General features: G+C 32.8%; 1 protein-coding gene across 3 annotated transcripts in view; it reads right to left on the bottom strand.

Moving 5' to 3' along the window:
- The window catches only part of LOC129803059 (uncharacterized), a 62,757-nt gene extending 37,944 nt beyond the window's left edge, over positions 1–24,813 (bottom strand). Inside the window, exons 1-2 of one of the 3 annotated variants that reach the window (XM_055849395.1) lie at positions 24,614–24,813; positions 19,479–19,690 (exon numbers count right to left, since the gene is read on the bottom strand). In XM_055849395.1, coding sequence (XP_055705370.1) covers positions 19,479–19,521 — 43 coding nt within the window. In that variant the 5' untranslated portion in view covers positions 19,522–19,690; positions 24,614–24,813. Of the gene's footprint in view, positions 1–19,478; positions 19,691–24,376 lie in introns of all 3 variants that reach the window. The other 2 variants (XM_055849394.1, XM_055849393.1) reach the window with 2 other exon arrangements.
- Positions 24,814–25,045: the final 232 nt, after the last annotated feature.

Consider the following 25,045-nt stretch of genomic DNA (forward strand, 5'->3'; position numbering starts at 1 on the left):
ATAGCCTATTTATAGATAAAAGTACCATAATTAAAGATCTCAATTTTTTATTAAATCTTTCGTCTTTTTTTAGGTTTTGCTGGATACCCAAAAAGAAGAATATTTTTCGAGCTATTTAATATTAAAAAAAAAGTTGTGGAAAATAATCTAGTGCATCCTAATCTCATACTTTACTTAATGTACTTTTTAAAATACTTTTCTTTAGAAGAATATTTTGTTCAATCTTTACAGAGTTTGTCCTAGTTTAATTATATGTTTTTCATTATATCTTTGAAACTATAAGTGTATTTATTTTTATTCTTTTATTATCATAATCTTGAATTAGATTTATGAGACCTTTGTAATCTAAACTTAGATATACTTTTTTATTCTTCTGAAACTGTGCAAAAGGTTTGAAGGCTAATTACTTATTAATTATTTACTTATTAATCGAATAAATACTTTTTCAACATAAATTTCTTATTGAGGACTTAAACTAATGTCATTCAAGATTTTACTTTATTTATTACTTGTGACCAATCATAAATTTAAAATAATTTATAAAAGTTTAATATGTCTATTTCAAAAGTTTTTTGCAGGGGCATGACGTTTTCTACGTTTCTCATATGTTTCTAGCGTGCTGAAAAAACCTTAGAGTTTTTTAGCTGTTTTCTGTCATATTAGAATGAATAGCAAAAGATACAAATACAAAATAAAAGTCAACTTAATATAGAATAGGCAACCAAAAACCCCAAATTGGCAACCTACGTAGTTTTGGAGATAGCTCGTGAAATGTGTACGAAAACAGGGAAAAATTTACACTAAAACCGGTTGCATTTTTCAGAGCTGATGTCACCCCTCTGGTTTTTTGCATTGTAACATAACCTAAGTTAAATTTTTTTAAAGGTTTTAAGACATTTATCATTTTAAAAATGAAACTCTCTATACTAGAATGCAACTCAGATAAATCAGCGTTTAAAACTTGACTTAAAGTCAATAAGCTTAAAGGATTTACATCGAATTTCAGAAGTACGATTCCTTTGAAAAGTTTTTTTATGTACTTCTTCAATGTTATTATTTTTTAAGCTTCTGCAGGTATCCAAGCATTAAATGAATATACTTGCTTAATTTATAAATCTTCTTAAAACATAAATACGAAAACCCGTGCAATGGGAGATATGAAAAAACAATCGTATTAAAAATCTGTTACTCAACAGTAGGTACCTTAAAGAATGCAACGTTTGTAAAATTTATAATTTTAATTGAAAATTTTTACGTTGCAACATATTTACATAATGGAAAGGACAAACAATTTAATTACTATCAAATATTTTTTCGATGTTAAACCATTAATTAATATGGAAAGTTTCCAAGTAACCAAAGTAGCTAATTGCCTATATTAAAATTAAATCACATTTTCAAATACATAGTCACAGCTATGGCAACAATGAATCTGTTCATTGAGCAATAACCTCTGTGAAAGTGATTACACTATGTATGTGAAAAAGCATTACGGGTTAAACTTTTCAATAAAGCTTCTGGGTGGAAAAATTATTCCCATGAACTTCCGTCCGAAAAAAGTCATCCAGGGGGGATTGTAAAAGTACTTTTGTATGCTGAAGCATCGTAAACGCCAGGGAAATGGTGGGGTATGGGATGGACAAAGAGCCCCAGAAAATATTATAGAAAAGAGATGTGAAAGTTGTTCTACTGGAATTTAACGTGTTAGGAGGTGAACGTGGGAGAAAAAAAGAGAGAAAAATCATAAATCATCATTTTTATGCTGCTTTGATGCTTTTTTTTTATTCCTTACTCTCCCCACAATCTCCACAAACCACCCCTACCCATTACTGAGTTGGGTTGAAGGAACAATAAAATAAATTAAAACGAGATTATTTCCCCTTTTTCTGCTTCTATACCCTGAATTTATCTCACACCCCCCTCATGATCTGCATCCCTTAGCTATAGTGCTTCCTTCATTCCCTACCCCCTTCTTGGAAAACTATGCCAATGCTTTGGAGAAATTTTTTCCACCCACTTTTAGTGCAATATGTAGAGCCATGTGAAAAATGCAAAAGAGACTCAACTTGGCATTTTCTGCTGCTTCCCTAGAAACTTTTTACCCATTCCCTCTTGTGCAAAAGTACTTCATTAATCATAGAATGGATCAAGTGTGAGATTCTCATGCAAGTGGAAGTTATTGAGGAGCAAGAAAATCTACCCATTCTGTCCGATTGCAAATCACTGGGAAACTTTCTCCATGCACTTTACAATTCCATTTTCACTTCTTTAGCACACTAACTCGCAAAATTATGAGATCAAGTTCACTATTGCTATCACTTTGTTAAAAATAAATGTAATCCCTTGATTTTTACATATACTTACACATTTGCTCCATATTCCAAAGTTTTAATGAAAATTAAGGAACGAAATCTATCTTTTATTAAGACTTCACACACAATCAAATATTCAGCAAAGGTATGTGCCATATAAGATATTCAAAAACATAATTTTATGATATTAAAAACGAATCCTATGATTTTTTTTTGTATTTTTGCTTTTACTTTTGACTATAATCTGAGAAACAGAATTCCCTTATTTTGTGAATGTTTGACTAGTGAAAGACTGTCAAGTCTCATTTGGCGGTGGATTCAACTGTATGTTCTTGAACGTCTTCCTAATGAGCTTTATCCTTTCAGCAGCATCTCCATTTTTATAAAAGAAGCTCTTTATCAAGGGATGCAAGTCTTATGAAAGACCACGTAGAATTGAAAAATATATATGTATTTTTCTTGTTAGTCACAAACTATTATTTTTACTCATTCAGAGTTTAAGAAATACTCATATTATATATCAGTACAAAATTTAATTTAAAAATGCAAAATTTGGAATATTTTAAAAAAGAAAATTAAAATACACTTAAGACAAAAAACTGCAACTTATAGAAACGTTCAGTATAGTCGTGTCAATAATTAAAAATAATAACAGAAAAAATAGATGAAAATATGTTAAACAAAAGGGGTGGCAAAGTATTCAATGCTCAAAAGTATTTTACCATCAAATAGTTTACCATTTACCGATTCACAACCAATTTAAACACAAATCACTCAAAACATCGAATAAAATGGCATATGAGTAATAAAACTGATTTTTGGATACACATTAGTTATCGGTTCGTAATTGCTTAATTTTTGTTTCGGAATCGATTGAAGCCAGTTTAGTCTCATCAAAAATTCCAAGACCTCTCCAACGAGCCCAAATATGCTACCATACGGTTACTAAATATCCTCTCCAAAGTCTTTTTAACCTTTGACCTTGAAAACCTGTAATTTGGAATGATTCAACGGGATTTTTGCATGTGGTTGAGTGGGCGTCTAAGTAATCTCTAAAACCTATCCAAAAATAAGAAGAAAAAAAACCGTAAGACGTGTTTTCGAGCAATCCAAAGAACATGGTTTTCGAGAGGTAGGCGAGGGGTTGGGGTTAAATCAGGGATATTTTAATGGTCATGGAGCCGACTTATAGGAGGAGTGTCCCCCGGAAGTTCCGAGTCTCTATCTGTAACCGTTTGGGCTCTATGTAATAATGGGCGAACGGACAAACAGCGTAACGTCGAAAACCTCGAAACTTCAAAGTTCCAGAGATCTACCAAAATATGACCATTCAGAGGATAAGGAAGAAGTCAGAATAGGGGAATGTTGGCATGGTCCGCACAGAGTGAACCTTCAAACAATGAAAATTTTCTCTTTGTTTGCAAACAGCTAGTTCGTCATTTCTTAGCCATAAGATAGAACATTATTAAGCTCATGAAACCAGATGAGAAATGGTAGGTCAGCTCTCTGCAAACAAAGAGAAAATTCGCATCGTTTGAAGGTTCACTATGTGCGAACCATGCCTACATTCCCCTATAACTCAAAAGTGAGAGATCATACTGCTCTCTCTGTGGAGTTCGAACAATAAAATACTAGAAATCGTGATTTAATAAAATTTTATCTCAAAGATTTTATAAGAATGTCATTTTCTTAAAGATATAATAAAACCCGGTGGCAGCCAAAATCCCGAACGCCAAAATCCTAAAAGCTGTGACACTTTCAAGAATTCAGGATTTTGGCTTTCGGGATTTTGCCGTTCGGGATTTTGACCGGTACTCAATAAAACCACCATTATTGAATTTTAATATAGATGAACTGAAAGGACATAAAACAGACCTTTCTATAAATAAACAGTAGAGTTTTAAAGTAAAATACATTATTTAGTATGACTACGGGCATCTATCCTATTCATTTCCATTTGATATTCGTTTCGTTTCTTATCTTACTTGACAATTGAATTTAACGTGTTAGTGAATTTTCCAATATGGGAAAATATAAGAATATCATATAATTATGATATCTTCAGTTGAAAAATAATAAGGCTACACACAGAAAAATGGAAAATTATTATAAACAGAAAAACCCATCAGGAATTTAATTTCAAATCCCATCCTATGAATGCCAAGGCCTTATTCCGAATCCTTCATTATTTGGTTTTAGTTGAAATTTGCAAATCTCAAGACATTTTTTTCATCATTCAGCTAATGCTGAACTTAAGTTCCTGATCTCTTAGCATGAAAAAGGTAGAGATTGTAGCCAATTTCATTCGCTTAGAGGTTCTAAACTTAAACGCCTAGGGAATTAACGTACAATTTAAATTCGTGAGTATCTTATAATATTCCTTAATTTAGAATCAAGGTTTTCTCCGTGTATAATAATAATATAATAATAATATACTTTATTCATAAAAATAGGATCATCCCTTTTACAATTCGACTTGTCAAAATATAAGTCGAACAACTCGAGTTTTTACAAAAACAGAACTTTTAGAAACATTCTTCAGCAACAAAATCAGTGCATTGAAGTCAGAAGAAATTAAGTACTATTGCTTATTTCCACTATCGTACTTAGAATTTTTCAATTTGGCCTATTTCTATTTTTCAAAATAACAAATTTAGCTTATATTTCACTAATCACTTTGGTACTAAATATAGATTTTATTTAAAGACTCAAAAAATTGTGTAATACAGAACAACTTCAATTTTTTAAAGTGACACTTTTCTAATGACGTGAGTGCTTACGTTGCGTATATTATTTTTACCTGAACTTAAAGTTCTAAATAAAGAAATATATTCTCTTATATGTTTTACAAGTATCACTTTAACGATGAAAAACATTAAAATTTTCTTTAAATGAGTAAAAAGACGAACACATTGTAATAAAAAGAAACAAGAAAATTGTGACTATAAATTACATTCAAATTAAATGAATTGCCCTCGAACGCCCATAGGGCGCCTTCGACTTAGGCTCTGGCTTTTATCATCAGCAACAAATTCTCAATTTCCTTCATTTAAAATCTCATGACTATTTAAATTTTGCAAGCTTCACTCCTTTACGTATTTAAAATTTAAGAGCCATCTCCAAGGAGACGGACATAAAATTGCTTGAGCCACTGTACTGTAATTTTAACTTTAAGTGCGAAAGAAATGGCACAGATTTCATCAAAATTCCTATGCAGAGAGCGTTTTTTTTATACTCAATTTATGAACGTCAATTGAGGGAAAGGCCTCAATCGAAATGCTTTTCCACTGAGAAAATATTAATGATTCATCCCAACTTCAAGTCATTGGACAAAAGCTTTTTCCTGAAGTGGTGAAAATGAAAACATCTATCAGATTCTTCTATAGAATTTATGGGGCAATTTTGAAGTGCACCCCAAGAAGAAAAAAAACTGGGTGGTTGGTTGGGAAATAATCGGGAAATCTCACATGTTGAGAATGAGGAGACCCTTTTCACACTTTGCTTTGAAGAGGAAAAAAATGGAAACTCACCCTTTGGCTGAGGCCAAATCGACAGATGATTTCCTCCCGAACAAAATTGCTATCATTAAGGGAAGTCTTGAGGGTTGCCCAAGAGAGCAAATACCAAAAAGGTCCATAGTGAAAAAAAAACTGAGAATTTATCGATGGAGGAAGTCTCAATTTCGCTGACTCTATACATTTCTCTCTTTTTTTTGGCTGAAAAATTGATCGTCTTTAAATTTATTGCACTGTGATTGCTCTCAATATCCCGCCTTCTCACATCTCACGCCAAGAAAACGACCATTTTGAACCATTCTTCAGACGCTTTTCCTCCTGAGAATTTTTATGACCGCTTAATGCCAAAAATGAGAAAATTCAAAAGGGGTTTCTTTTATTGCTCAAACTCTGTAAGAGAGTCAGATATTAACTGATACAAATTATGTTTTGACGCTATTTAAAATGTTATTATCAAAAATAATATAAAGGGATTGAGACATTATCTTTTACTTTTCAATTACTCTACGCCTACGACACCTACAAATGTTACTACGCTAAAGTATATCAATTCTTGTACCTAATATAAGCTTAAGCATATACAATTTTAATTCTCTAGGGGAAAGTGGGACACTTTGGAATTGGGGCAGCTTTGAAATCGGGCGTCTTTCTCCTATTTTTAAGTAGAACTAAATTGTGTCATTGTAAGTTACAGTTTCATTTAAGAATATGAAGAAAAAACCCGATTTCTAAGCTGCTTCAATTCAAATTTGCCCCACTTCCCCCTATATAGGAAGCTAAACAAACTCAAGCTTAAACAGTTTTTTTTTAACTGGGAGATTTTTCCTAGAATGCAGTTAATCCAATTAAAGTAGAAAAGACTTTGTAAAGCATGTCTGGATAAGTCAGATAATACAGAGTTATGTTAAAAAATTGAAGAACATTGGTTCTTCGAACTACTGACGTTGTTAAAAAACTTTTCCAGTCGTGTAAATTAAAGTTTTACCAACCTGAATTGTGGTGTGAATTTTTATCTGGCGAGGAATTTTGCATCTATCGAGGAATTCCAGGTGGGTAGAACTTTTGCAAAAGAATACAAATTGCCTGACAAGAAGTTTTACAAGTTCTACCATCTTAAGAGAATAAAATGCACCGTCTTGGAACAGATTCTCACATCCATCTTGTAGTAAAATGCAATAGCTTGAGAAAAGTTTGACAAATTCATTGCTCTCATCTGTTCATTAGTAACTCCAATTAGATTTTATGTATTCACCCTCTGCATAATTATAGTGAGTTCATTTCAATTTCTTCTCTTTATCTTTTTATTCTATATAGTAGTGTATTTTGTAGTCAACTGAAATATAGAACAAAATAATGCCTGACGTAAGAGAATAAAGATTTATCAATATAGGGGAAAGTACTCTCCCTTCGAACGTTCATGCCTTTGAATAATGTGAATTTCTTTTATGTTTCATAAGAGACTTACACATAATTACAACATAATTTTCAATAAATTGATAATAAGCAAACTAAATTCAGCAGAAATTTGTAAGTCTCTTAGGAAAAATAAAAGAAAATTCACATTATTCGAAGTCAAGAACGTTCAAAGGGAGAGTAGGGGAGACTGGGGAGGTTTGGGACAGGGGTAGTATGAGACGAAGCGATTTTTTCATTTATTAATGGAAATAAATGGGATTTAACCATTACTCAATCATAGGCAACAATAAGATTATATTGACTAAAAGAATGGATATCCTCAGTTCTATTGCTTAAATTCTATGAACATTTTTTTAAAAATTGATGAAAATTGTATATTTTGACATTTTGACGTCTCAATTTTCCTCTTTGTATTTTATATCAGCTATTATATAATCAAAATTTTTCTATCTCATTAGCTAGCAGTGTAATCTGGGAAAATATTTTTATAAAAGTTTCCGTGATCATACCCTCTTGGTTTTTACTTAAAGGTTTTAAATACCAAAACTACACTCGGGGATGTTTTGGACACCTGAACGGGGATGAATGGGACATTGATTTTTGACAAGATTGTAAGTGGCCCGCAAATCGTTACTTTCAAAATGGAGATTTGGGACAAAGCGTCACGTTAAATGTTTTATTTTCTCTAAGAAAATTCAGCTGTTTTCCAAGTTCTATCGAGTACTTTTTATAAAGTCCATACCCATAAGTATCCTATAGACTGCATAAAATTGTAATACATTATCGTGATTTTTTGGAATACTGTCTCAAAGTCAAAACATGAAAAAGTGTACCAAACCTCCCCAGTCTCCCCTACTTTCCCTACTTAGATATTAAATTACAAGGTATTTTAAAATTGTAGTAAATGACACTAAGTTTTAGAACACATCTGTACTAAACCAAACCAATCTAAAATTTCTAAATTCTTTAAAAAAAACCTTATTTTATTAGATGTCATCCCTAAACTTGCGATTATCCTTATCAAAAATCAAAAAGCGATAAAGAAATGTCTAAACTTGTTAAATTTCTGAATTTTAATTTAGTACAGTGATTTACTAAATATCTTAGACATACAAGGATACAAGTGGCTCCACGTTTTCTTGGTTGCACAATCACTACTATCACTGATATTTCAATCATTTTTGTTTAAAAGTGAATAGAATTAACTATATATCGACGGTTTCATTCCATACTATGCTATCTCAGAATGACAACATTTCAGGAGATCCATTTGAAGTTGGTGATTTCCTATGCTGCCTGTGTAATTTTTTTTCGAAAGTCTCAAATATCTCGTTACCCGAACACCAGATGATCACCAAATTTTCACCAGTTGTAGATCTCGGTCCCTGGAACAACATATCTCTGGGAGTAATATAAAGCTAAGTCGACTTAGCATAGTATGGAATGGAGCCGTCGATATTAGACTAGTTCCTATGTTACATTTGAGCGACTTTATTTTGCAATAAAGTTAGTTCCACACTACCGTAAAATTTGGAATTTCGGAAAACCAGTCTAGAATTCGGATAATTTTATTAATACTCATAAGGATCAATTTAGTAATTTCCAAAGTAGGGGAGGCTGGGGCAAAAAGTCACAAATTGAAAATTTAATATCTTCCAAGATAAAAGAGATAACGGCTTAAAATTTTTTCCATAGATGGCCTTCATAGACCTTCTTCAATGTCGTAAGTTTCTGAGAATTCGAAAAAGGATTTCATAAAATAAAAAATATTGAAATTTTTAGCCCTATTTTTAAAATGTTTTTCTTACAGCAGATATCAATTTTGACCTACTTATTTTCCAAAATTGATGCACTGGTAAATGTTTCCTAAATTATTTGAACTCTTTGAATACGAAACCACTATCTGTTTTAGAATTTTACAAAGATTCTTTTCTCCCGAAATCCTTTTATTAAAAATGACCAGTTGGGGTAAAAAGTAACAAAAGGCATGGAGCAATTTCTGATGTCACACGGCGAGAAGAAACATCATTTCCATGTCTCGCCGCTTTTTGTTTGCATTGGTTAAACGATTAGCAGTCTCTTGTGTGTTTTTTTTTTCTAAAATAGCTTGAAAAGCACTTTTCTCGTTCAGATAGAGAAAACTGTTGTTTAAAAAGGTGTAGAGGAATAAATTTTCTATAAAAATATATCACCTAGCTATTTTTTTTAAATTTACGAAAGCCCGTAATAAAGCAAATCAAAATATGACAATATCCCATACCTTGTACTATTTGCCCCAGCATTTTTGAGAATGGTCACAAAATTACCTTTGAGAAAACAACTCGATAAATGTATTTCCTTACAAAATAGAGGAAAATTACTTTCACAAAGTTGTAGAGCAGTAAATTTCCTATAAAACTGCACTAATTGGAAATTTCTGGGACGCTAAGGTAGCTTGTAAAAAAAAAATAAAATATCCGTTTTGTGACTTTTCACCCCAGTCTCCCCTACTGTATAGAATTGCATAATTACTAAATTTGAACTACCAAATTTTCCTCTTACAAATTATAAAATATTTTACTTTATTCTCATCATGTTTGCAATTGATGAACCATAATGTAAGTCAATTGTTTGAAAATCGTCCAATTTTGCAACGTTCACTTTTATAGAGTTGCAATTAAATATTCCCACTTTCGTGCACTTTTTGTCCCTAAAATGATTCAATGAAATCATTGAAATAATGGCTCAATGTTGGTAACTCAATTGGGGGTAAAATTAAACAAGGTAATTTGGCGGGGTGACTTCTGGGGAAGGGTGAAATTGATATAAATTTATTATTCACTCTTTGTGTCATTGTGTGACCAGTCAACATTCTCCACGGGAGGGCTGTTCCAACATTGGATAGAGAAGTCAAAGAAAAGGTGAATTGTTCGTCATGAACAAATCACACTGTCGGAAGAAAATCCCTAATGACACCGTAATGGTGTTTGTTGTTTCAGGCCCAAGACCATTTCATACCCCCTTTCAGCAATAGGGAAAGACGGGACAGTTTCACCTAGATAGTTTCAACTTTTACATTTTTTCTTCTGTAAATTTCTAACACATAGGTAAGCTCATTAAATATAGAAAAATGAAAAACAATGTTATTAAAAACAAGTTCATTTTTGTGAAATACAGATATTTTTTTACGTCTTAGAAATAGTCACTAAAATTTTCTAAGTGACACTAAATAGTCACTTAGAAATAGTCACTAACGAAATAGCCCCACATTACTGTGGGGGGTTTTTCATACATTGTACATGTGTAATTCACCTTCCTTGAAATGTATTTTTAAAAAATAGTTCAACTTCGCCCGTCTCTCCCTTATAGTCAAAAGAAGAAGAAAAGAGCCAATTCAATATTAGAATAATTGTCAAGAAAGCCAGGCTTTTGAGAGTGGGTATCCTGAGGAGTGTTTGAGTGGAAATTTGTGCCTTCTTGTTCACCATTATTGAGACTTGTTGTTTTCTTTTGCCCCACAAAAGAGGAAACCCCTATTGTTCTTTAGCCCATTTTCTATGGCATTGAAGAGTTTGTATAGTAAAATGGCAATGTTTTGTATTTTAGGATATGATTGCAGGAAAGTTCAGTGAAAGTGGCCATTGAGGTCGAAAGTTTCCCTTGCACGTCTGCTTTCATGGGTAGCCACTGTCCCACCCACATTCTCATAATTTCCCCTGGAATACACTATTAAGGATAGTAGAAGAATCCTCCGCATATATCGTGTAGAGAGAGACTTCAAGTGGTGAGGGTAGATAATTTATATTCATAATTTAAGCCACGAAACTCAGTGAGAAATGAGAACCACAAACTAACCATTTAGTTCCGGGAAATTTATTAGCCACACATGGAGAATAATTCGACCAAAAACTCTTGGTATGTTCTATAAGAACTTACACCTTGCTGTAGTTCTCACACTCTTAACTATCCTTGGAATTTCTTCCGTGAGAAAGATTTCCCATCTCCCACTTTCTTGTGTGGAAAATCACAAGAACACTAAGAAGTGGAAGAAAATGGAATGAGTTTTGCAATTGTCGAGTTTCTACACGGATAGATTGGAGATGTTTAGTCGTATTTTGAAGAAGGATATGAAACTTCGCCTTATATGTGCATTTCGTCTTTCGGACACATTTCGTCTTGAGCATTCCGTCTCTTTCTCATTTCGTTTTCAGTATAATTGTTCTATGATAGAAATGAAAATTCCACAAAAAGTTTGAGAAACAAATAATTTGATGAATCTCTGGGGTGTCTGGGACAAAATAAAACAAGTCAAAAATTTCACAGTTTATTAATATCATCCAAGATAAAAGACATTAAAACCAAAACCTCCAATTAGTCCCAACATCTTGAAATCTGGGAATGTAATTTTGCTCACAAGTATCCCGAAATCTATTAGGTATTTCCTTTTATCTCCACAACTTGCGATACGTTAGCGCGTGATATGAGTATTATAAGTTGCCCACAAGATTCCCAAATTTCAACAAATCCTTCCTCTCTCTAGTCCAATTAGCGTATATTCCGGGATCTGGGAATTCATCCCCTCCCTTGAGTCCCATAAAATCATGTTCCAGGAACCTAAATATTACAGCATTTCCAATATTACATTTCTTGACTGATACTTCGACTGATTTTTGTTCCAAATGCATATTAAATACTTCTTCTTCTTAAGAACTTGAGTACAACAGCAGTTTCGTCCGACAACAGTTAGCTAGTGAAGAAGTACGTTCTCGGATAACTTAACAAAGTTGACAAAGACGTGTTTTTATCTTCTCAATTAGACAAGTGTTTGTTTTCTAGTTTTTCTTCGAGAAATAAAAAAAAATATCAGAAATGAAAAATATATGTTTTATAGGCATTAGGGGAACTACTTAAATTGTGCTTATTCGAAAGTTCTAATTTAAGTGCTTAGTGAAAACACTTTTTATGTCCTTAATACGAACTACTTGACCCTCTACCAGGTAAGATCGTCTCAGGTCGGTCATCACAAAAATCACATTCATTCATTTAAAATTATTTTAATGCATTTAGTCATAATCTTAAGTGGTTTTCAGACTAGAGGTATAGCCCAGTTCCTTAAGGTTTCAAAATCCTAAATAGCAACATTTTTTTTTGATTTTTAAGAACCTAATAGATCATTTGCCATCAATCCTAAGTTAAATTTTTCTTTAAAAAACCTTGACTGATAAGAAATTATAGCAGTTATGCCACATTGCTAAGCCTTAGGTCTGAAACCCGTATTACTGATATTTCTTCTGAGGGTAAATGTGCGTAAATGTGAAGTTCTTGATTGCGTCATGCCATATTACCATTGCGTTACGTATAAGAACAAAAACCAATTTATGAGATCTATTTCAAATTTTTGAATGGTAGATATTCATACTACTATCATGTTAGTGTCATAGTGTGGTCCATTGTCAAATATAGTTCAGTAATGCCCTAGACACACTTACGACTTAAACCGAGAGACGGCTTAACCCTTTAAGGACGAGAAGGTAAAAAATCGGGGGTCAGAAAAAATCACTTTTTCTATTTTTTTAGAGCAAAGAATATCTTTAGAAGATCGTAGAAAAATTTCATTTTTCGGTCACCAGTGACTCAATCGTCCTTAAAGGGTTAACGTAACCAACGTAACTATAATTAAAATAAGGATTTGAATAAGTTCTACTCAGTTTTTAACTAATTAAGTCGTTTCTCGACTTGAGCCAAGAGGCAGATTAGTCATAAACTAATAGAAATGTAAAATTATTTTGATTATAATTACGATAACCCGTCTCTGGGCTTAAGTCGTAAGTATGTCTAGGACATTGGAATAGTTAATGACTTGCTGATATTAACATGATAAGTAGAATTACCTTCCTGTTAGGGCCGTGACAGACTTGAGGATCAGCCGAGAGATGGCTTAGCGTAATTATATTAGAAATAATGGTCAAACTATATTTCCATCATTTTCCACTAAGTCGTCTCTCGGCTTAAGTCGTAAGTGTGTCTAGGGCATTACTGAACTATATTTGACAATGGACCACACTATGACACTAACATGATACTAGTATGAATATCTACCATTCAAAAATTTGAAATAGATCTCATAAATTTGTTTTTGTTCTTATACAAAGTCAATGCATCAGACTTTGTAGTTTCGATTAAGAATACCAATTCTTCTTTCTTGCTATCTATACACTAATTGCTTCCGTTTTATCGCGCAACTCTATCCAAAAGTGGTTGGGGAGACTGATAAAGCAGGAACCACGGAGAAATTTGCTACGAGACTAGCATTTAAAATAAGACTCAATAAATTTTCCATTCTCTGTATATCCGTGGAATTTTTACTAACTCCCCCAAAAATTTTCTATATAAGAATTCTTGGAACTCACTCAAATTTCAGAGAGAATAAGAACAGAGATGAGGTTAAATTTTATTGACCGCGAGAATTTCATTTTAGCCCCAACCTATCATGATGATTTTTTATAAGGTTCAACTTTCTTCCATATCTTATGGTGATGAAAAATGTCAACAACTTGCACCATTGGTCTTCATGGTCTAGAAAACTTCACTGAGACATCTTACAAAATATTGTAGTGCTCTTTCCTTTCTTTTTTTCACCCAACCACCCACTAAGTCCCCAAATTACAGAGGTTTTCTGTACAGAAAGGAGAGATTTTATAGTTTGTAAAAGTCAATTGCAAGTTTGATGGATTTTTGCCAATGATGTGTTTTGCAGAATGACCAAGGGAATGAGGACAAGAGCCTCCCACACCCCCATGTCAAAACTTTTCGATGTCACAACAAATATAAATGGCACTTTTTGTCCAAATTACTGCAGAAATTTGTGGTTTTGACAGTACTATTTCACAAAAATATACAATGCAGAAAGTCATTTTGCAGTAGTATCACTTGAAATGTGATAGATGCTTTAAGAAAATATAAATTTAAATTTTCCCAGGAAAATTGTTCTCTTTAGGTAATTTTATTCTGTAGTTTCTTAGACAGTGCTCAAACCTTGATGATATCACTTGGATAAATTGATTTTCAACTCAAAGACAGAGAATCGAACAATGAAACATAAAAAAGAAATTACAAGTATTATTTCGGAATTCCATTTTCATCTGGCCAACAGTGAACTTTCAAGATACTGCTATAAATCATGGAATGGGGCAAAACGAATTGCCCCATTGGATAAACGAATTTTGATTAATAATTTGTTCGAATATTCAGATTATTGTGACTATTTTCGAATATTTCAAAAAATTTCCAATACCTTACTTCCTATCTGGTAAGGAATTGATAAAATTGAATACAAAATACCAATTTTATCTTAGTAAATTAACTATTAAACAATTCTGAGTATCTTTCTGTTATCTTATTTTTAACTGTATTTTGTTTCTACGTCAAATTCAAGATAAGCTTTCATCTAATTCAAGATAACCCTCATCTCCATTGATTTAATTAGACGAGAAGTAATCAAAAAGAGTTTATTCTGATGTCTGGGCACTTCTCCTTAATAGAATAGCTATATTGGGCGGGTACTTCTACCTAATATTGCGACATTTCCTGAGAATGAACCCTAAACAATCTGCTAAGAAAATCGCTTGAAAGGCAATTTCCTTGGTAGAAAAAGCAGACCCTTGAAGCATATGTATTCTCATAAATGCTATACGAGTGAAAGTTACTGACTCTAAAAGTCACGCTTCGATGGAATGGAAGATGTTCAAATATAAAATCTACCAACACATTTTGAAAGTGTTTATAGCTTCAAACATAAAAACATTTTTTTCTTATTTAATTTCGACAGCAGTGATAAATTTAATTTATTGAGCTTCTCGATAATTTATATTTCAAATTGAAACGATTGATTATATCTAAATTTAAAGCTAAACTGAAGAATTCTTTCAATTTTTATCACTTTTTCAATTCTGTATATTTTTCTTTGACTACAATAAATCACTCACCAGGGAAATCTCTATATGCATTTTCAGAAAAATACAAGGCATATGAAAAATTGTACCGAGTTGTTTACGGGATAATTTATTCACTTTATTCAGAGGATGTGCTATAGTTGGTCACTGCATAAATTCAATATAATTCACAACCAATTTCCCCCAATGAATTCCTATGGGTGGAATTTTTTGAATAATGTACATGCTTTCGATAAATTTTCTAGAAAAAAAATTGATCCACAACCCACAGGGAATTAAATTTTTCCCCGTGGTTTTGTTCTATTTATCCCAATGGTATTTATTGGCAAATGTATATGTCCCTTTGGATGGTTTTCAATTAAAATTATGCATATTTTAAATATTTTATGAAAATACCTCGTCATATTTTATAATTTATTTTCTTTGACATCCAAGCTTCAATAGAGAGTATAAATTTTGATTTACCCGTTAAAGCAAGAGATAAGCTTATGTGAACTTATGGAAAATGTGATTTTTTATTGTAAATTGAGTTTGTAACTACATTGGATAAAACATTAAATATTCTACTATGTTTATTTTAGCTGAGATTCTTTAGATATCTTTCTTTAGTTAGATCTAGTGATTCCAAATAACCGGGTTTTTAGAATTGACGTTTAACCGGTTTTGGAAGGGTCTGAAACCGGTTAACCGGTTTAAAACCGGTTTCAAATTTAGAATTAGATTATGAAATTTTGAGCATTTTTTCAGAACTTGAACTTTAATGTAATATTTAAACATAAATATTATATTCATTTTCTAAGTTAGTTTTGAACTTATTTATTTTATTGCTTTATTTTGTATTTAAAATAATTCAGGAAATTTCAGAGTGCAGGAAAATTACTGGGAGTTTTTCCAATAATATTCTACCGTGGAAAAGCTTTATACAATTTTTTTTAGAATAAATTGGTTATAAGCGTTGTCATTTTTGATAATCTTTAATGAGAAAGTACTTAAAAAATTTATTCTAGTTCTTGGAAAATGAAAAACAAATTATAGAGAATGTTTTAACGAACAAACCGAAAGAGTTTTCTCTCTATTTTTAAAATCCTATGACTAGTTAAATCTTGTTAAACTTATTTTTAGAAAATTTGTATCGTGGGAGATAAATAATTTGCAACACGAGGCACCTTGTAATGATTACATTGTAATAACAAAATAAAGTGTCTCGATACGATTAATAATAATAGATTAATAATATTTGCAAAAATATAAAAAAAAAGAATATTGGAGAGATAGTGGCTAGATTTTTCGATCAGGAATGGTTTCTAATGTGAATTTTTAGGTCATTCTCTACAAAAAACATACCTATGCATAATTTTTGGTATTATAATATATCATGAAAATCATAATTATAATTTACACAAAATTCACAAAAAATTTAATAGAAAAAATTCCGAAGGTAGGGTCAGAGGAACGTCTGTTTGACAGGGAACCCCTATTGACACTTTCGTCAAAATGTTGAAAATTATTTAATGTATCTAGTAAAATATAAGTAATATAACGTTTTTTCTGTAACATACCTTTTACTATAAACAGAGATGTTCAAATTTCATATCCCAAATGGTGCATAGTAGGGTGTCAATAGGTGCTGACACGAGTTCTTAAAGTGTCAATAGACGTTCCTTTCACCCTATCTTGAAAATAAAAGAAATAAAATAAAAGTAAACCTCTGGGGTTTTCTGTTCCATCGGTTGAGAAACTAATAAATACCAGATTTCGACAAAAATTTTACAAGAATCTTGTGTAATAATCTTAGTGAATTTGCGTCTAATAAGATATGTATTTAAAACATAGCAAGATATAATTATAAAAATCTCTATGAAGATAGAGAGAGGTAAACTTAAACATCTTGTTACTTTTCCACATAAAACAATATTTTACAAGATTGTACTAAATCGTTTACAACTTTTTAAGTATACAATTGATTTTTTAGTCTTGTGAGAATATTTAACTCTGGTTTAAAAGATAAAATACTTTCAAGTGAATAAGTCCTGAAATAATTCCTAAATAATTATTTTGAAGATTGGAAGAATCGTATAGGAAACCCATTACTACTATCCTTCATATATTATTAACATACTACCATCCTATAATTTACACTTTTAGAATCATTTTGCATTTCAAGTTCCCTTATAAAGCCAAGGAAATATTTTGCAGTGCGTCTTGATTTTCAAGAAAGAAAGAGAAATTTTAAAATTTTTGTAAACAGACGGTTTTAAACCGGTTTCATTTCTAAAAACCGGTTTTGAAATCGTCTCCAAAGTAGCGCGGTTAACCGGTTTTTAGAAACCGGTTAACCGTTATTGGAATCAGTTAGATCGTGGCAAAATCCGCTAAGTCCCGTCCGTCCGTCCCACGTATAACCACTTCTGGAGAAAGAACGAATAGAGATATCGACAAGCAGTTTTCGGTAAAGGTTAAATACCGATGGGCCGCTATCAGTACGTGATGTCAGATCTACCCCCTACTCCCCAGCCCCCTTCCATGATTTTGGAACACCCCTTTATTTTATTTTTTTCAGTAACTCAGCCCCTATGGCATCAATCGAGCTCAAATTTGATATTTTATAGCTTGGCTTAAGAGCTTTCGATTAAAAGCAGATAGAAGGGGTCAAAAATTTAATTTTCAAATGGCCTTATCTCTGGTTCTAATTGCTGGAATGTGAAAAATCCTGGTGTTTTGGAACGCTCTCGTGGAATACTACACCTTTCTTAAACTGCATCGAATTTAATCTTTAATCGAAGGTCCGATAAATCGAAAAATCGATTTTCGAAATTTCAATTTCGAATATTACGAAAAATTTTACAATGCATTTTCATTAAATTTTAGTATGTTGTTGCCTAGTCCCCGGCGAGTGACCTTCAAAATTGAAGCCAATTTCTTACTTTCACATACAAATGCGTATGGGAATTTTTCTGCACTTGTGACCATTACACGATATATGTCAAAATTGAGGTGTGCCTTGTGTACAAGACTCTGGTCCTTGTATAAAGAGGGATAAATATACTATATACCTGTCTAAATGCGGTCTTGTTCTGAAAAGTGTAAGCTGAGTTTCTGATCATTTTCTGAGTTGGCTTCAAAAACAGCTGCATATAGAAAAAACACTTCGCCGGGGGCTAGGTCGCTGAATCTGAAGTCGAGACCGGCGGGTAACACTCCTCCTTCGGTTTTGAGATTGTATAAATCAATTTATAACCAGTACAAAATTATTCAAAATCGATTCTATCATGCTCGAAACCTAGCCCACGGCATGTGTCCTCCAGAGTTAAAGCCAGTTTCTCGCACTCATCGTCTCACATGCGTTCAAATGGGAAATTTTCTGCACTTGTAACCATTGCGAGATGTATTTTAAAAGTGAGGAGTCCCTTCTTATGTTAAACCCTGTCCCTTGTAAAGAGGGATAAATCTGTCCAAATACATTTGTACCAGCTTTGCGGAATGCTTGAATTCAGAGATAGACCTATCCGTGAATTAACTTTTCGCATGATTCTTGAGTGTATAACGGTTTATTACTGATTAAATTAATTCACAAATCATAAATCAATTCCGAACTAGAAAATTATTGGTTAAGAAGTGTACAAGTTAGAATGTTTCTGGCATTAGCAACAAGCCCACGCACAAATAAAAAGGGATAATCAAAAAAAATAAATCAATTATGATTACTTGAGCAATACATTACCGATTGGAACTGACATAACTGGGTTCGAAATTTTAATACCTTTCAAAAAAATCCAAATTTCAGCAAATCGGTTAAATTGGGTCTGAAAGAAAAAAACGTCTGCAGATAGGGGGAAGTGGGGCACCTTTGAAATTGGGATTTTTCACCTATTTTTGAATAAAATTTAGCTTTATTGTGATATAATTTAGGTGCACAAAGAGATTGAGAAGTAAATTTTATCACGATAGGGCTCAATTTTATTTAAAATAGGTGGAAAATTCCAATTTCAAAGGTGCTCCTTCAAAGGTGCCCCACTTCCCCCTACTGTTTTTTATTGGGGGTCACCGAAGATCAGAAGTTGATATCTTTCACCAATTAAGCTCTAAAGCGGTGACAAGTTGGAAAAAACGGATTATGGAACTGCTCTCTCTCTTTGAGTTTGAACGGTAAAAACAATTGACCGAGGATAGCTCAAAACCTACAATTTTTATATTTGATCGGAAGTGTTGAGCCTATCGTAGAATAACAATAGCCGTGGAAAGGAAAGAATCACATCTAAAAATTAGTTATATTTTATGCATGCAAAATCCATTAAATTAATTACCTGTTGTGAAAATAGCCACTAAAAGAACAATCCAAAAATTCATTGTTGAATATTTTTTGCTGTCAGTCTTTCTCAATATACACAAAAAATCATTTTCATGCTGAATTTCCTTTCCAGTTCAGCAAATTTTCTTATCACTTTTTCAACACTTGAAATTTTCCACACTTTTTCCTCCAGCAAAAAGTTCCTCCACGGTGTCATCAAACTTATCACTGTAATTGATAATTTCACGTTGAAAATTAGTCAGTTGGTGTGACTGACAAAGAGTACGATTTAGCACATTACTCTTATTTCTTTCACTCCCCAAAGCACAAGCCGTAAATCCGATTGATAAACGGCTCAACGAAGCGAAAAGAAATGCCTTTTACAGGATGAATGGGCAAGAAAAGAGGCATAAGGAAAAAAAAGTGGAAGGCGTCTTGAAGATTAAAAAGGACATGGAGAAGTATGGGCAAAATGAAGGATGAAATGGAATCACTTTAATTCAACCAATCCCTTCGGTAAACATTGAAAACGGATTATCTCATTCACTGAAGTTTGCGTCTTCCTCAACACCACGTGCCCGTGGAATTTCCTCGTAGGAAAAAAACCTTCTTTGCTATATGAAATGTCTCAGGAGAATGAGTACAGAAGCGAGCATTGAAATTGTAACATCCAAGAATAGAAGAAAAAACGTACATCAACGGTAGAGATAAATTTTGACTCCCACGATAAGGGACAGCTTAGTACTTAGTTAGCTGCTAAAATATTTAAGCTTAATTTTGGACTCTATATAGTGTAAGTGTGCCAAATTTCGGCATAGTTGCATGCAAGCGCCAAAGTCTCAAGTTTGAAATGTAATATCTTTAATAGAAATTGATTTTTTTCGTTCCTTCGACTTAAGGAGTATTGCTTAGAACTTTGTAGAAAGTTTATCATCTTTATTTACTTTAAAATTATTCTTAATATATTTTAAAATGAATAAAAATGTAGACATAGCTTTTGTACCCTATTTCGGCCACCTTCGTTCTCATAGTTCCTTGCCCTTCGGGAATTCTTCCAATGTCTTTTTCAAGTCATCTCGTTTGTCGAAGCTACATTTTTTGTTATTCTTTTGCATTGTATAATCTCTAGTAGAGTATGTAAAAACTAAAAATTCATGGAAATTCAAGGAACAAAAAAGGTGGCCGGAATTGCAAGCTGGCCGGAATTTGGCACACTTACCCTAGCTCAATCTCATGTATCTCAAGTTTTTTGGTGTTGCATTTTCCATTTATTTAAACAAAATATTTCTAACTAAATCTGTATTATTATCGTTTAAATTTAGTTTAAAATTCAAAAATTTAACGGCAATATTGTATTACAACGAGGAGTATTTTAAAAGTCCTGAAGCCAATTCACTACAGCGTGAGAATTATCAAAAGACAACAGTCCAGAGAGTATTCAAAATTCCGTTCAACTTTTACAATTCTTAAGAGAAAAATTACACTACACGGCAAAAAAATCACATGGAATTTCTCATTTCGAAAGTCATCAGTGACAATTCTCACTTATAAACCGTCGTTAAGCCGCCTCTCAGCTTAAACCGTATGTGTGTCCAGTACATTATTCTGTATGAATTTTGTCATATGAGAAAATTACTGGAGCAAACAGAAATCCTACCCTGCGGTCACGTCGCGTCAGGTCAGAATATTAAGGTATAAGTGTAACTACTAACTTAGTAATGAGAACGCTAAATATTTAGATAGCGTAACATTTATGTAAGGATTGCAATGAATTATTCAAACCAGAATGATTTATCTATATATCACATCAATATGATACCACCCCAAGTATCACTTTTACAGATCACTGAACATTGTTGTTTACGAATTGCACAAAGAATATCGATTGGAAATTTCATAAGGACATCAACATATGGACGAATTCTCGATAGAATCAATTTAAGCTAAATTTCCTCGTCTAAGCCAACTTCCTTTAATTTTCCGGAAGAGAAACCGACCAATGGAACCAATGGTTTGCTATATTGTAATTCTTAATGAAGCCCTAATTGTATCTATACTAATACACCGTAATTGGCAGCTATTGTGCTGTTTTCTTAGTCCTTTTGTGCAAGCATCACAATGTGTCGATGGAATACATTTTGCTACAAGCACAAGCCAATGTATATTCAAATTTATTGAAGATGGTTAATGTGTTCTCCTTAAGAAACCCTTCAAATATCACGTAGTTGCAATGGAAGTGGCATACCTTATTTTTACGAAATAAGGGATCATTCCCTTTTCAATATTTGTTATTTCCGAAATACTTCCACTAGTAGTTTTTTTTTCAACATATATCAAAATTGTAAAAAAAAAAGCCAAACGTTCTATGAATGCATGAACAATAAGACGGCGGTGGACACAAAACAAAATTTGCAATTCAAATTATATTTTTGCTATGAAACACGTTCTGCAAGAGCATTGATACCAAAAAAATCTATCTTTCAATTTCAAATGCAAAAATAAATATTCCATCGTATCTTACGAAAATTTGTTTAAACCTTGGTATGGAACAATTGTATTGAAAAATATTTAAAGATTAAAACCAATAAAATTTAGATTAAATAATGCAATAGAAAGGCATGATATTCTAAAGTGTAGAAAAAACTATTGAACCCTAGACGTCGTCTATTAGATCAGCAGATGTCCTGTCTGCATTTGTTTTGTATTTGTATATTATGCAAATAATGAGTCGCTATGTAGTTTTTTCACTAAGAGAAATCCGAAAAAGTTAAAATAACATTCCGGAAATGTTGATTTTACTTTGCGGTATTGATCCGAAATCGGCGTAAATATTACCCTTTTTAGGTGTATTAGGGGTTAAAGTTACCCTTTTTCATGTTAATTTTACCATTAAAATGGTGTAAAATTAACATTAAAAAATGTTGATATATTTTTTACATCTGAAAAGTGTTAAAATTATGAGGAAAAAAAGTTAATCGCACCCCCATTTTTTCTCAGTGTGTAACAAATGAATATACAAAGAAAATGCAGATAGCACAGTTGCTGATCTAACTGATGATGTCATGAAAGGAAAAGTCAAGGACACCACAACGTTAAAAAAAATTTCAGATTACTCGTCACGGATATTAAACGATTCTGTTTCTCTTCAACAGGTAACTATTCTTGTGCTACATGGAGTTCTGCAGGAAGGCACTTTAATTTCGCTTAATTATATCCAGAATTAGATGCTATGATAAGGGGATAACTCTTATCTGAATGCAACCAGTTCAGGTACAGTAAATGCGATTGACTTTACTCCCTGCTGTTCGCAAGCTTTTCTCTAATTCAAGGATTTAAGGATAGTTTTCACCGACCGGACTGGGTGAATCCTATCGGTGAAGACCATTCTTAAGTACTGGAACTAAGGAAACCATTACGAACAGCAGAAGCACAAAGTAACCTCTGGAGACCAAAGTCACCCTCATTTACGGAATATCTTCTACAATATTTTTGTTTAAAACTATGTTTGGTGAAGAATACCATACGCTCTGGCGGAAATCCTCCGAAGTCACTTTTTTAGAACTATAATTTTTTCTGTACTAAAGAGTTTGTCATGTATCAGTCATTCTTGTCAAGACCTCGTGGAAAATATTCAATTGAAGTGAAGTTAAGATATCTGCAATTATCCGTTCAATTTAATTAGTTTTTAGTTGGAAAAGTTGTGTAAAATAAGGTGTTTTTCATTGTATCTTAAATAAAGAAGTGATATCAGAAAACTGGATCCTTTTCGCCGGATTTATTCTTTGTCTTTACATTCAGGTACTTGGGTTGGATGTTCCCTGGGAAGTATCACAGGACATTCTACTTAAACAGTTTATTTCTAAATAGGTATCTGATTTGAGAGTTCTCTGGGAAGTATCACAGGAAGAGTTACTTAACAAAGATTAATTCTAAACAGGTAATTCATAACTAATGTTCCTAAAACAATTGTTCAGCATATCCGTATTATTAGACTATTTTGGTTAATGTGTTACATTTTTATTGACGATCCGTGGTGCGACTGTAATTGTTAACAATTGAACCCTTTTGACTCGACTGTCACAGTTTTAAATTCGAATCCCGTCCAATGCAAAGGATTGAAGACTATGAAGAAAATCTTTTTACGATACATTGAAAACTCTATAAATACTTTGTAAGCAGAGTGAGAAAAATATCTTTATATAATCCAATATCCAAGATAAGCCATGCATATTTGTCGTTAGACTTGCCATTATTTCAGAAAATTATTAAATTTCAATTTAATTACGAACTCAAAATGAGAGCAATACAGTAGACCCAGTAGACTCTCACTAATTCGAGGAATCATACCGACATTCATGCGTTTGTTTATTTTTAATCCATCCCTTACCGTTCTAGAAGTCAAACGGTGAGAGATATTAACCTCTGGTCTGCGGACCAGAAATATTTCCAGTAGCCTGTGTATTTTTATTTTTACATATTTCTCAATGTATCCATTATTTGCCGGTCTTATTGCAATAGTGCGTTATATCCTCATCTAAAGCAATGTGCCGAGAATACGTGTTTTCTACTCAACATCAAAAGATATTGAACGAATTCTCTCGTATTTTGCGTTGCGAATCAACACAAAAATATCTTATATCCTATACGAGGTGTTTATTGAAAGAGAAAAATCACCGTCTTCGTGGAAAATAAGGGTAGTATGGATGTTTCAAGGGAAAAACATCCTGAAAAGGTAAAAGGCAAAAAGGGATTCGCAGAAGTTTGAATAAAAAAAAATAAAATAAAATAAGAAAAAGGAGAAAGCAAAATTCCAGCTGAGAATTCTTTCGCTCCAGCGAAAATTCTTGGGAAAATCCTCATTCCTCAAAAAGATGTTTCATCGTGAAAATTGACAACACTAAAAATTTCACTCACGCCACAATAGATTACGTAGTCTCACCCCAAAATAGCAATAAAGTGCTTGATAAATCTTTGGTACAGTTCCACACAAAAATTCACTTTGGTATTCACCACGAGGTCGCGAAACTCATCAGTGACAATTGGATAATTGGCGGAAATGAAATTGAGTCCACGTTGCGGGTGACACTGAGGTTTGGGCGGAAAATATCTATAACCATCTGCAACGAATCTATGGATATATAGGAAATATACCGTGGAAAACTCCAGAGATAATTTCGCGTGTTTCTTCTATTCACTGCACACGAGAGTCACTAACGCAATTCCGACTACTATATGGAATAAATCCGACTAGTCACTTCGACGTCAGACCAACAACTGCCGCGATTTCGACTTAATGCACCTCAATTGCGCGCAAAATACTCTCTCATAGCTTCACATAATGCTCTCGCCTATGCTCTCGACTCTCAAGTCAGTGGAGGGTAACATTCCAGTGGAAATTTCCAATAAAGATTTCCAGGGAAATCACAGAGGGGTGACTTTTTACCCCAAGGCTCACCCCTTCGCTCTCTTTTTGTCATTTTCCACAAATACGACACGAGGGAGCTTTTCTTGCGTGATTTCAGCAAATTGAACGGATTTTTTTTTTTGCTTTTCATAAGCTTCAGCATTTCTCCCTAGCGTTTA

Source organism: Phlebotomus papatasi, chromosome 2 (assembly GCF_024763615.1).
Source record: "Phlebotomus papatasi isolate M1 chromosome 2, Ppap_2.1, whole genome shotgun sequence".
NCBI lineage: Eukaryota > Metazoa > Arthropoda > Insecta > Diptera > Psychodidae > Phlebotomus > Phlebotomus papatasi.